Here is a 14,837-nt window from a genome sequence, read left to right on the forward strand (position 1 = left end):
GAGGGTGTGGAGAGACAGTGAGGGCGGAAGCATATGGGATGGAGGGGGTGTCGGTATGGACACCTATTTGTGGCAAACGCCGGTTTGCACCGGGTGGGGGGGAGGGGGCTTGATTGGGGGTTTTGTAGGTGGCAGCGAGCTGGGATCGAGCGGTTTGGGGACCTGTTTATCGACGGCAGCTTTCCGTGCTTGGAGGATTTGGAGGAGGAGTTTGAGTTGCCCGGTGGGAATGGGTTCTGCGACCTGCAGGCGAGGGACTTTGTGCGGAGGCAGGTTTCGACCTTTCCGTGCCTGCCACCCCAGGGGATACAGGACAAGGTCGTGTCGAAAATGGGAGTGGGGGAGGGGAAGGTCTCGGAAATTTATAAAGAGCTCATGGAAGGGCAGCATGAGTGGTGCAGTGGTTAGCTATATGGCTCAGACAAATGCTGTAAAAGAATTGTCACCTTTAGCTATCATAAACGCATCATTATAATAAATTGACAGAAGTGTGTTGTGCGTTGTTTGGAAGTAATGTAAATCCTTTTTAATTGCAGGATAATGGATGACCAGGATTGCTGATGTAAGAACATTCTTGTTATGCTTGGGAGTGGCAGGCAGCATGGTGGCGCAGTGGTAGCACTGCAGCCTCACAGCGCTGTGGTCCCAGGTTCGATCCCAGCTCTGGGCCACTGTCCATGTGGAGTTTGCACATTCTCCCCAGGTTTGCATGGGTTTCACCCCCGCAACACAAAGATGTGCAAAGTAGGTGGATTGAACATGCTAAATTGCCCCTTAATTGTAAAAAATTAATTGGGTACTCTCAATTTATATTTTAAAAAAAGAGCTCATGGAATGGGAGGGGCCCCCCGATAGGGGAGGTGGAGCGAAAGTGGGAAGAAGAATTGGGCTGGGAATTAGGGCCGGGATTGTGGGAAGATGCCCTGAGTAAATCAATGCGTCCTCGTTGTGTGCCAGGCTTGGCCTGATACAATTTAAGGCGGTTCATAGGGCGCATATGACTGTGGTCCATAGGAGCAGGGTCTTTGAAGGGATGGAGAATAGGTGTGGGCAATGTGCGGGGCGGCCCGTAAATCATGTCCATATGTTTTGAGCATGTCCGAGGCTTAGGGGATTTTGGCAGAGATTTGCCGATGTCATGTCAAGAGTATTGAAGGTACCGGTGGTTCTGGCGAGTCCAGCGGTGCCGGTTTTTGGTGTGTCGGAAGACCTGGGAGGCCAGGGGGCGAGAGAAGCTGATGTCTTAGCCTTTGCCTCCCTGGTAGCCCGGAGATGGATCTTGTTGGCGTGGAGGGACTCAGAACTCCCAAAATCGGGGGTATGGGTTAGTGACATGGCTGGGTTTGTCAGGCTTGAGAAGATTAAGTTTGATCTGAGGGGCTCGATGCTAGGGTTCACCTGGAGGTGGTAACTTCTTTGGGGAAAATTAAGCTGTCAGCAGAAAAGGTGGGGTGGTGTTGGGTAAAGGGAAAGAGGGAGGCATGGGAGGCTGGTTGAGGTGGGAAATAGTTAGTGGGAAAACGGGACTGGGGAATTGTCCGTGTAAGCCATGTTGGCTAGGTTTGGTGTTATTGACTTTGTTGTTTTATCCTCTTGAAAATTGTTAAAATTATATAGCCTTAATAAAATAATTTTTTTTAAAATGTAAGCTATGAAATAAATGTTACCGGAGTGCTTGAAACCTCTTTCTGATTCATGATCAATCGTAAATGTGCATCTGGAGATAAATTCTCGACCTGCAACCAGAGTCGAACGCCATCCTTCCCAAGAAGCTCAACAGCCCAATTAGACTTCACGTTAATTACTGAAAATAACACAAAACAATTGAACCATTGACAGTTTTTAAAATTCAAATCACAAATAAATGACAATTCTATCATCGCTTTACTGGCAGTAATGATACCTCGGATAACCCCGACTATCAACATCCTGGGAGTTACCATTGATCACAAACTGAACTGGACTAGCCATATAAATACTGTGGCTACCAAAGACTAGGAATCCTGTGGAGAGTAACTCATCCCCTGACTCCCCAAAGCATGCCCAACATCTACAAGGTTCAAATCAGGATTATTGTGGAATGCCCTCTACTTGCCTGGATGAGTGCAGTTCACTCAAGAAGTTTGACACTATCCCCGTCAAAGCAGTCCGCTTGATTGGCACCCCTTCCACAAACATTCACTCCCTCTGTCATGATATGCAAACATGCAACCAATGAACACACTAGAATAGGACATAACCAATGGGCAGTCAGGACATTCAGAGGCGGCATCACCACAAGGGGGCATGACATAAACACTATAAAAGGGATGAGGCACTCACATCCTGCCTCTTTCCACAGACAGACATCAAGAGAGTTAGACAGGGTTGATCAGCAGCATCACACCCCAGCACGTGGCTTAGAGCAAGCTGGTACAGTTAGACTGAGTTACTACAGTTAGATTAGCAGAGAGTCAAACTCATTTGAGAACTGTGTTAATCGTTCAATAAACATGTTGAACTCATTTCAGGGTCTGGAGCATCCTTTAGTTAAGACTGCATCATGTAGCAGCCTGTGTTATCCGCAACAGCATAACACAACATGATACCAGGAGTGACTGCTCAATCTATTTAGTTCAACTCAGCAAGCTCCATGACAACTAGCTACTGAATACAGGCACAATGGACAACATTCAGGCTCCTCATCAGCTCAGGACCACCGGCAATCTTAGTGCCAACTGGCGATCATCCAAGCAGAAATTTCAACCATACGTGGAAGCATCCGACCTCAATGGCGTGACCGATGCTCGGAGATAGCTCTTCTACTCACCACTGCGGGTGACCATGCGATAGAGATCTTCAACTCCTTTCACTTTTCAGAAGGGCAGGACTAAACGAAGTACCAAACCATCCTGGACAAATTCGACAGCCACTGTGAGGTGGACACCAACAAAATCTTCGAGCGCTACATTTTCAAGCAGAGGATGCAAAGTAAGGACAAATCCTCCAACTCCTATCCAACTAACCTTAGACTGATAGCGCAATCCTGCAACTTCGGTGATATCACTGACTCCATGATCAGAGACCAAATCGATTTTGGAGTCCACTCTGATCCTCTGCGAGAGCTATTGTTGAAAATCAAGCACATGACCCCGCCAGTCACGATTGAAACGTGTACTGTCCATGAGCACCCTATAAATCGTTATTCACAGTACAAAACGGCAGGAAGTGAAAAACAAGCCTCCCACGAGGTGGAGAGTGTTCAGGCCATCTCCCGAATGCAGCGCCTCCACATTGACGAAAGTGGCCATTTTGCATGCTCTTCCCGGGGCCTGGCGCATGCGCTATACGATCGGGAACACGAAGCGGCCGAATACCGCACTGCGCAGGTGCAGGCATCTGTAAACCGCACCGCGGATGCGCAACGACGCACTGAGCGTTATGACGCTGAGGTCATGACGTATGCGAACTGCGGCACCACCCATTTGAAAAAAAACTGCCCTGCAAGTTTGGGGCAGCACGGTAGCATGGTGGTTAGCATAAATGCCTCACAGCTCCAGGGTCCCAGGTTTGATTCCCGGCTGGGTCACTGTCTGTGCGGAGTCTGCATGTCCTCCCCGTGTGTGCGTGGGTTTCCTTCGGGTGCTCCGGTTTCCTCCCACAGTCCAAAGTTGTGCGGGTTAGGTGGATTGGCCATGCTAAATTGCCCGTAGTGTCCTAAAAAGTAAGGTTAAGGGGGGGGGGGGGGGGGGGGTTGTTGGGTTACGGGTATAGGGTGGATACGTGGGTTTGAGGAGGGTGATCATGGCTCGGCACAACATCGAGGGCCGAAGGGCCTGTTCTGTGCTGTACTGTTCTATGTTCTATGTCTAAGAGGTAAACGCTGTTTAAACTGTGGGAAACCAAACCACTATGCAGCCCTGTGCAGATCTGCACCCCCAGTCAGGAGCCAGTGCACCCAATTCCGACAGCGGCGCATCAGAAGTGTGCAACACTGAATGCATGACTCTGACGCATACCTGAACATACCTGTAGCTGGAAGCCAAGCTCACCACTGCACCCGTCCTTGCATTCTTTGACCCAGACCAAGAGACCAAGATATCCACAGATGTGAGTCAGGATGGTATTGGGGCGGTGTTGCTTCAAAGAGACAACACGTCATCCTGGGTACCAGTAACATACGCGTCACGGGCAATGACAACCACTGAGACCAGATATGCGCAGATTAAGAATGAATGTTTAGGTCTTCTCACCGGCATCCTCAAATTTCATGATTATGTCTACGGCTTGCCAACATTTACTGTTGAGACGGATAATAGGCCTCTGGTCCACATCATCCAAAAGGACCTGAACGACATGACGCCTCGTTTGCGAGAATTCTGCTCAAATTCCTGATTTCGATGCGGATTACCGGGTCAACGGCAGGGTTCTGAGGAATGTGGAGGAACATAGTGATCTTGGGGTTCATGTCCACAGATCTCTGAAGTTTGCCACTCAAGTGGATAGAGCCGTGAAGAAGGCTTATAGTGTGTTAGCTTTCATTAACGGGGCTTGAGTTTAAGAGCCGTGGGGTTATGCTGCAGCTGTACATGACCCTGATGAGACCACATTTGGAGTATTGTGTGCAGTTCTGGTCACCTCATTATAGGAAGGATGTTGAAGCATTGGAAAGGGTGCAAAGGAGATTTACCAGGATGCTGCCTGGTTTGCAGGATAGGTCTTATGAGAAAAGGTTCAGGCTTTTCTCTTTGGAGCGGAGGAGGATGAGAGGCGACTAATAGAGGTTTATAAGATGATGAGGGGGATAGATAGAGTGGACGTTCAGAGACTATTTCCTCGGGTGGATGTAGCTGTTACAAGGGGGCATAACTATAAGATTCAGGGTGGGAGATATAGGAGGGATATCCGAGGTAGGTTCTTTACTCAGAGAGTGGTTAGGGTGTGGAATGGACTGCCTGCTGTGATAGTGGAGTCGGACACTTTAGGAACTTTCAAGCGGTTATTGGATAGGCACATGGAGCACACCAGAATGACAGGGAGTGGGATAGCTTGATCTTGATTTTGGACAATGCTCGGCACAACATCGAGGGCCGAAGGGCCTGTTCGGTGCTGTACTGTTCTATGTTCTAGGTATGATTTCAATTTGGTGTGCACACCTGGCAAGGAGCTCATCATTGCCGATGCGTTGTCCCGCTCCGTCAACTCACCCAGTGAACCACTGGAGATTATCCAGCACATTGAATTGCAGGTACAACTGTGTGCAAGCGCTCTCCCGGCAACAGATGAGAAGATCGTTCTCATCCGAGAAGAGATGGCCAAAGACCCCCTGTTGTAGCGAGTCATCCACAACCTCAGCAATGGCTGGCAGAAAGAGCAATGCCCTCAATTCTACAACGTCAAGGACGACCTGACGCTGATCGACGGCATCCTGCTCAAGCTGGACAGGATAGTCACCCCGCTACGTCTCCAGAGCATGGTGCTGCGACAGATTCATGAGGGACACCTGGGCGTAGAAAAGTGCAGACGTAGGCCCCGGCAAGCTGTCTACCTGCCCGGCATCAACCAGGACATCACGGACATGGTCCTGAACTGCGAAACCTGTCAGAGGTTCCAACCAGCGCAGACTAAGGAGACGCTCCAACCACATGACCTAGAGACCTCTCCGTGGTCCAAGGTTGGCATTGACCTATTCCACGCGAATGGTCGCGACTATATCTTAATCAACGATTATGTTTCGAACTATCCTGAGGTGCAGAAGCTGCCAGACCTCACCTCACAGACCGTCATCAAAGCGTGTGAAGAGACATTCTCACGGCATGGCATCCTGAACACCGTCATGAGCGACAATGGCCCCATGCTTCCACAGTCGAGAATGGTACACGTTTGCCAAGAGCTACAATTTCAGGCATGTCACCTCCAGTCCGCACTATCCGCAGTCCAATGGCAAAGTCGAAAAAGGGGTGCACATTGTTAAGCAGCTCATCTGCAAAGCCTTGGACTCCGCTTCTGACATACACCTTGCACTACTTGCATACCGGGCGACTCCCTTGTCCAGGGGCATGTCGCCAACTCAACTGATGATGAACAGGAACCTGCGGACGATGTTTCCAGCCATGCACCTGTCCAACCTTGATCTCCTCCCAGTGCCGCAGAAGATGCAGCAGCTTAGAGACAGCCAGAAGCAGGGCTATGACGCATATGCCACCGATCTGGACGTGCTATCCCGGGCAGACACGGTCAGGATCAAGATACCGGATGGTGGGCGGTCTGCTCCGGCTGTCGTTGTTCGAAAGGCCGTGCCCAGATCCTATATCATTCGTATAGCTGATGGCTCCATTGTGCGAAGGAATCGAAGGGCACTGCGAAAAGTTGCCCACAACCACTTTCCCCTCCATTTCCACATGTCGAATTGCCATCTCCAAACACCTCGAACCACGAGGCCACCAGTCGTGCCTCCTACTCGCCTATCAAGGCACCGTCATCCCCTCCACCACCTCTCCGGCGGTCAATGAGGATCAGACGCAAGCCTCAGAGACTGGACTTATGAGCATTTGTTTGTTTGTTCTGTTCTGTATTCCTCAGTCAGTCACATCAGACAGACACATTCACATGTATATACATCTAAAAGAAAAACAAATAAAGGGGAGATGTCATGATTTGTAAACATGCAACCAATGAACACTCAGTATAGAACACAACCAATGGGCCGTCAGGACACTCAGAGGTGGCATCATCACAAGGGGGCATGACATAACACTATAAAAGGGATGAGGCACTCACACCCTGCCTCTTTCCACAGACAGACATCTAGAGTGTTAGACAGGGTTGATCAGCAGCATCACACCCCAGCACGTGGATGAGAGAAAACTGGTACAGTTAGACTGAGTTACTACAGTTAGATTAGCAGAGAGTCGAACTCATTTGAGAACTGTGTTAATAGTTCAATAAACATGTTGAACTCATTTCAGAGTCTGGAGCATCCTTTAGTTAAGACTGCATCAAGTAGCAGCCTGTGTTACCCGAAGCAACAGAACACAACACCCTCCACCAGCGACACACAATGGCAGCCGTGTGTACCATCTACAAGATGCACTGCAGGATCTCACCAGGTTCCTTAGGCAGCACCTTCCAAATCCATGACTACCATCTAGAAGGACAAGGGCAGCAGATACCCTGGGAACATCCCATCTGGAGGGTCCCCTCCAAGTCACACACCACCCTGACTTGGAAATATATCGCCGTTCCTTCACTGATGCTGGGGCAAAATCCTGGAAGGCCCTCCCGAACAGCACTGTGGATGTACCTACACCACATGGACTGCAGCAGTTCAAGAAGGCAGCTCACCACCACTTTCTGAAGGGTAACTAGGGATGGGTAATAAATGCTGGCCTAAACAGTGACGCCGATAATTTTTTAAAAGTTCATTGTAATAATTTTGCATCAATTTTGCATAATTATATTTATTCCTAGCAGATCTCCAATGATGTTTCTTAAAATCTATAAGATGAGCACACCATTTATTAGTTTGCAAATAAGATGGATTTGTATTTAGTAAGCCTGTTTTGTTTTAAGATCACAAAGTATGTAAATATCACAAGTAAACAGAGCTTCAGGACAATTAGATTTTAATTGTTGTTGATGATGAAAGTTTGAGGATTTGAAGCTGCTTGGAAATTTCCAGCCCATGTCAGAAAGAAAAACTGTCATATTCCCTTTTTATTAATACATTTGATCCTTTGATGTGTGACATTTGAAATGCAAAGATATTTCTCTTCATATTTATACGGCAAAACATATTCGTATGCCTTCGCAGTGAGGTCAAAGCATGTAACAAATGTAAGTTAAACAATTGTACTCAGTTACAAATCCACATTATTAATAGAGAACTTAGGGACTTCTTGTTACATAAGGAACACCAACTAATGTTCTGATTGAGAATGACAGCATTTGGAATAGCCATTAAAGTGTCACAGAATAGAGTTAATTAATGCTACTAAGCCAATCATAAATCCTTGTGCGTCTATCTATAATTTTACACAATCAAATAAATTTAGGATTTACAGAAATAGATTAATGTTAAGGAGTAATGCGGATAGATTGGAGAAGCTGTGTGAACATTCTTAGAGAAGAGAAGGTTAAGAGGAGATTAGATCGAGGTGTTTAAGATCGTGAAGAATCTGAACTTTATACAGGGTAGTTAGAGAGAAACTGTTCCCATTAGCAGAAGCTTGGGAACCAGGGGGTCACATATTTAAAGTGAGTGATAAAAGAGCCAGAGGCTGCATGAGGAAACACTTCTTTACACAGTCAGCAGTAACGATCTGGCCAAGAGGGTGGTGGAGAAGGTCTTAATGATGGCTTTCAAAAGAGGAATTGGATGGGAAGGGGACAGCATTGCAAGGCTGCAGGGAAAGGATGAGGGAATGGGATTTGCTAAATTGCTCGTGCTTGGGCTTGAAGGGCTGAAAGGGTGTCCTTTTGTGCTGGAAATTCTAATTAATTGTAACTTAACAGCCACATTAGAAAGTCTAAACTTAGTTATTACACACATTAGATTAATGGCAAGAATGCAATGCACTCTCATTTTACTATCCAAATTAAAGGAATAAAGAAAAGGTGTAAGCATAGTAATTTGAAGATGCCCATATCTGAGAGGTCACAGTAGTGATTGGGGGCAGAGGGAGAAATGCCAGGCAATGGCTGATGTGCTTTTAATCCAATGTCGGGGAGGCCCACCTGCTCCTCCCAGCTCCGCACTCAAATAAATATATTTTAAACATTTACCTTATTGGTTGCTGCCTAATAATTGCCAGATCACTTTAAGGAGTGGTTCATAATGCACAAGTGCTCCCTGCTGCTATATTGAAGATTTGACAGGCTATTTGGTGCTTAATAAACAGGCATTAAGCTTTCATAATTTAAGTCATGACATCTAAAGGTATCTTTACATCACAGCTGTCGAAGTGCAAAGTACAGACAACAATCCGTGGTTACTCTATCTGTAAAGTACTTTAATTCTCAATGGGGCATCTTGCCAGATGTTGTTTGTAAGGGTTCCAGTTAATCTTTCTTCTTAAAGTAAGACCTCTCCGTGGTAAAACAAAATAGGCACGCCGGGTTTATGAACCGAAGATTGGTGGTCAAATTCAAACCTTTGCACACTAGTCTGCTGTAGATTTTCAACCTTTCTTATTTCAAGCTTTTTCTCAAAAAAGATTTGCCTTTCCTAACTATAGAAGATCCCAGAACGTTTTAGTCACTGAAGTACTTTGAAGTATCGTCACTGTTGTAATGTCTGAAATGCGGCAGATCCCACTATCGCCTGGCTTTGTGGTCTTGACTGAGGGATGACTATTGGTCAGACCCTCAGGGATAACTCTCCTGTTCTTCTTTGAAATTACACCTTATTCAAATATTTTTATTCAAGGCATTTTCATATATCCAAACAGAATCAGAAGAAGAGCCAAACAATTCAATAAACAACCCCTACTCCCCCCCACCCCCTGCTCCTTTGACGTCAGCCCCTCCTCACATCCTGCCGTCCTCATTTTAACCCACTTACTCCCCATCCCTCCACTTGCTGACTTCTCAAACCTCCTCAAATAAATCAATAAACGGCTTCCACCTCCAGGTGAACCCATCTGCCGACCTTCCTCAAGGCAAACGTAACCTTCTCCAGCCTCAGAATTCTGCCAGGTCGCTCATCCACAACCCTGCTTGAGGTGGCTCTGAGTCCCGCCATCTGAACAAAATCCATCTCCGGGCTATCGGGGGGGGGGGGGCAAAGACCGAAACATCAGCCTCTCTCACCCCCTGGACTCTCGGGTCTTCTGATACCCCAAATATCGCCACCTCTGGACTCGGAACCACCCCAACACCCAGCACCATCACGTCTGAGAACCCTTGCCAGAATCCCCTCTGTCTTGGACACGCCGAGAATATATGGACATGATTCGCGGGCCCCCTGCACACCGCCCATACCTATCCTCTGCCCCCTTAAAGAACCCACTCGTCTTAGCCATTGTCATATGATCCCTATGCACCATCTTGAACTGGATGAGGCTTAGCCTCGCACATGACGAGGACGCGTTCACCCTCTGCAAGGCCTGCACCCATGTCTCGGCCCCCACCTCCCCTCCCAGCTCCCCCTCCCACTTATGCTTAATATATCCTACCAGGGCTCCCTCCCACTCCAACAACTCCTTATAGACATCTGACACCTTCCCCTCCCATATTCTGTCCCCGAAAGCAGCATGTCCTGCAACTCCAGCGACGGCAGTCCAGGAAAGGGAGGCACCTCTTTCATCACAAAGTCCTGAATCTGCCGGTACCTAAAGCCATCCCCCTCGGCAACTCATGCTCTTCCTTCAGGTCCTTCAACTTCACAAATCTGTCCCCTAAAAACAGATCGGCAAAATACTCAATCCCTGGCTGCCGCCACCCCTGAAACCTCATATCCAGCCCCTCCGGTGCAAACCTACGGTTATTACAGATCGGCGCCCACTCCGAGGCACCCTCACCATGGGATCTTTTCTGTCCACCTGCGGGGGCAGACGAGGCCTCAATTTAATGTCACATCCAAACCTCCAACACTGCAGCTCTGTAATGCTTTGGAGCGTCAGACTCGATCAGGGGTCAGCAACTTCGATAACAAGAAGACTTAGCTCAGGTTGGCTTGGGTATGGTGTTGATGCTGTAGGTTCAATTCACATACTGGCTGAGACAGTTCTTGGGGCCCACCACTTCCTCTTCCTTAAAGATATTGTGGCTTAAGCCATGATTAGCAACGGTCAAACAAAAGAATGCTACGAGAAGAGAGATATTACCATCATGTTTCAACAAAAGAAAAAGAGCAGGAAACACTTACATGGGTTTCTTTTTTGATGGCTCTGTTTCTTTAAACTCTGCAGCTCTGAAAAAAAAATGTTTTAAACTTGGACTTCAATTAACAAGAGGGACTAATTTACTTTTATAAGATATGAGGTAACAGTTTACCTTCATCTGTTAAAGCATGACTAGATGAAACACCATCAGTTTTGGTTACTACGACAGAGTAAGTGCCCAAATCCTCCTCTGAAGGGTCAATAAAGATCAGTTTAGATCTGGAAAAAGATAGATTCATGGTCAACACAGGCCTCCGTTTTAGTAAAGCTGTTCTATGTTGCAGAATTATTACATTTATTAATCGGCACTTGACATAAGAGATGGGGACTTTTGTGAACAGTGTTTTAGAAATGCTCCTTGTGTAGTAAGATAGAGGCAGAGAAATGCCTAAAATAAGTCAAAGCAAACATTTGATTTGCAGTAAATTAATAACAAAGTCTTGGGTTTGGAACAGAAATATGGGAAACGATGGAAGAAGATTTATTTTGGTCGTTGTCTATTACTGACATCGGAAACAATGCTGGAAAATGTTCCCCACTGACGTCTTCCAGTTATATAATAGACATTTCTTTTTTAAAGATGTCCTATTCTCTAGAATCAAAAATCCAAGCAAACCTTTCTGTTATTTACGTAGTCACTGATACAAATCTTCTCTTTAGGTTAAACTACAGGACATTATACTGCAGCAACTCCAAGTTTAATGATTATGGGCGGGATTCTCCAGTCGCTGCCGATGAAATTGCGTTCGGCGATCGGCTGGAGAATCAAAGTTCACGCCGAAATCGGGGAAGCGCCACTTTCGTGATGCTCCGCCCCTCCAAAGTGGCGTACTCTAGGAGTATTGATGGCCTCAGGCCCTCCACCCCGACCGGCTGTGTTTCTGACGGCATGGGTCTCTCATGGTATTACTTGTCGGTAACTCGGCGTGGCGGCTGCGGACTCAGTCCAGCGCTGCCAGTGGGGGAAGGGCCGATCCGCGGGCAGGGGGGACTTTGGCCCGGGCTGGGGGCACTGTTGGGGGGTGGTCCGGTGGTCGCGAGCGGCCAGAGAGAGGGCTCCGAACTTTTGTAAAAGGCCACCATTCCCAGGCCGGCATCAGCACTTAGTCTCAGAATCGGAGAATCCAGCCCTATAATTATGTTCCACTTAATTCCCAATTCACTATTCAGTAGTTAGCAACAATTGCATTCATGTCCGCTCAATGACAACTACCTAGACAATTCACTTAACTGGCCATCTACATAAGCAGGCTGCAGAGATTATTCTGTAAATAAGTGCTTGGACTCTCTTCAAAACAATTCATATTTCTCACAAGTGCAATAACACTGTTGGAGAACAATCTCCTTTTAATATAGAGATTTTAACCAACTTCGCTCTCTGGGTTCCTTTATCTGATAAGTTAATGGGTGTCAGAAACCTCCAATAAATTAGCGATTGATTCGCTGCTTTTAAGGACTATTGCTGACTGATCCATACGGCACTGGAAAATAATTTTAAAAGTTACTTTCCAGTTATCAAATAGGAATTTCCTTCTCATATCCTTTATTTTTTGCTTTTGCTAAAATCTTTCTAAGGCAACCGAAAAAATTCACACAAGTCAGGAAGATTATTAGTAAGCGGAAAGTAAAACGCTGTGAACATGGGGACAGATGAATAAATGAGGAGATATTAGAAACGAAAATCGAACAATTCAAAGCTGAACATTTCCTTCTCAGCCCGCCAGAATTCGAGTTGAACTCTTCTCACATTGAAATGATGAAATACTGGATGAAGAGCAGAACACATGTAACTTAGCACACAGTCAGACATCCATCAACAGTGGCATCTGAGGCCAAGGCCAAACGAGAGTAACCAGACCAACCCGCTACTGCATTGTTGATCGTGGTTCTGTTTTATTGCTCAATGTTCATGTTAATACTGAAGTTTCAGAATGTTCCAGATTCTTACACGTTTTCAGTTGTTTCAATCCGCACTCTCTCAGGGGCTGTAATTTCTTGGTAGTCCTTGGACCAAATAAACTTTGGTGCATCAGCAGCCTCAGGGTTCTGCAGTGCCAGGAAAATATTTCCATCTTCGTCAACACCAACCTCTAACTCTGTGGTACCTATGAGAAGTAACAGACCTGCCTCACATTATGTTTATATATATACAATTTATTTGTTAGTTTAACAAGTACACTGGGTGCGAATTTCCTCCCCCCGCCCCCCCTTGGCAGTGTGTTTTCCGGGGACAGAGGCGGTCCGCCATTGGCCACCGGTGGGGGTCTTCCAGTCCTGCTGAAGACGACCGCCCCCCTCAGTGGGTTCCCCAGCGGTGAGACGGGCGAGCCACACGAAACAAACCATAGAGATCAGTGGGACCAAAAGATCCCACCAGCATTCAGTTTTCTTCCAGCAAACACGGGGAGGGGAGGGGTTGGAAAATCCTGCCTAATACAAGGTGACCTGCAGTTTAGTTCGGTACAATATTGATTAATATTAGTTTCTTTCCAGTTACTAGTTAATTCGGTCATGTTAGTATATTGTTTCAGTTATGTGGAATGAAAGTACTGGTGTTTTTGTAGAAAATGCACAAAGGTTACAGGGGAGCAGGGGTGGACGATGGAAATGGGGGGGGGGGGGGGGGGGGTCCAGATATTAGGGGGTTGTTGGGACATCAGGATAGTGGGGGGGTTAAACATCAGAGGTGTGGCCAGGGGCATGCGGCTGGGTTGGGGGTTGGTTGTCGTTCAGGTCGTGGAAGAGATGATTTGGACAAGGCTTAGGTCTCTAGTTTAAATTAGCATCATTTAGACCCACAGTCATCGTGTGTTAGTTAGTTAGAAGTAGTTAATAAAATTGAGTTGAACCTTCATCAGTGTTGGAAGTGTCTGTTCATCTCTCAAGTCTACACTAGCCAACACTTCAGCCACTAACCCCTAAATTCCGAGTTACTTAATCCCAGCACAAGTACACAACTCAGTGAAACCTGCATCTGCTGAGGTTCGAACCCTTCCGTTGTCTTCGTTCCTCCATTTTATGCCACTGTTATATTGACAAATACTCCAGTACATTTCTGTTGTAGTTATCGGTGCAAACTTCAATAGAGATTAGTTACTCTAAACATGCAGGAATACACCATACCTGGTCGGGTTTCTGTTCGAACAGGGTCACATGGCAATGATGGTGGACCAGTTCCAGCTGAATTTAATGCAAGTACACGGAAAATGTAGGTTTTGCCTTCTTCCAAGTGAGATATCTGATAAAATTGATCAAAAACAGTTTGATCACATAAATGTCACTTTACCTCCACTGGTGTAAAGGGACTAGCATTTTCTCATGTATAAAACCTATTGTTATACTCCCTTGGTACTTGCTGATTATCGGCATTGTTAGTTTACATTTAGGATAGCTTCAACTGTTGTCCTCAGCACATAGTGTACCTCGGGCGGAATTCTCTGTTCCCCGATGCCGATTTCGTAATCGGCGATCAGGCGGAGAATCCCTTTTTATGACCGAATCGGGGGCGGTGCCTGTTTTCGGCAGCTCCACCCCCTCCAAAATGGCGTCATCGGGGAGAATGCTGCACACCGTTGGGATGGCCTCAGGAAGTTACATGAAGGCCCTTCCCCAATGCTCTGCCCCCAATGGGCTGAATTCCCGATGGCCCGGAGCACATGTGCTCTCAGTTTTCGTGGAACTGTGTAGCGGCTGCGGACTGTGTCCAGTCCCACCACGGACGGGGGGAGCCGTGCTGCTGGCTAGGGTGGCTTCGGCGAGGACTGGGCGGGACTGGTGGAAGGTCCAGGGGTGGCGAGGGGGTGTCCAGGGGGGCACTGTCTGGCAGGTTAGGTCCACGTGCGGCCGGCGCCATGTTGTAGCGTGTGACTGCTGCAGGTCGTCCCCATGCACACATGCAGCCACGGACCCAGCAATTTGCTGGCCGATTTTGTCATGGAGGCCGAGCGTTTTTACGTGGTGCGGCTGCTAACCCCT

General features: G+C 47.1%; 1 protein-coding gene across 1 annotated transcript in view; it reads right to left on the reverse strand.

Annotated features, from left to right (window-relative positions):
• Positions 1-14,837, reverse strand: part of myom3 (myomesin 3) — a 175,781-nt gene that overhangs the window by 60,319 nt on the left and 100,625 nt on the right. Inside the window, exons 20-24 of the mRNA XM_038795011.1 lie at positions 13,986-14,100; positions 12,811-12,967; positions 10,975-11,081; positions 10,847-10,891; positions 1,668-1,804 (exon numbers count right to left, since the gene is read on the reverse strand). Coding sequence (XP_038650939.1) covers positions 1,668-1,804; positions 10,847-10,891; positions 10,975-11,081; positions 12,811-12,967; positions 13,986-14,100 — 561 coding nt within the window. The remainder of the gene's footprint in view (positions 1-1,667; positions 1,805-10,846; positions 10,892-10,974; positions 11,082-12,810; positions 12,968-13,985; positions 14,101-14,837) is intronic.

Source organism: Scyliorhinus canicula, chromosome 1 (genome assembly GCF_902713615.1).
Source record: "Scyliorhinus canicula chromosome 1, sScyCan1.1, whole genome shotgun sequence".
NCBI classification, from domain to species: domain Eukaryota; kingdom Metazoa; phylum Chordata; class Chondrichthyes; order Carcharhiniformes; family Scyliorhinidae; genus Scyliorhinus; species Scyliorhinus canicula.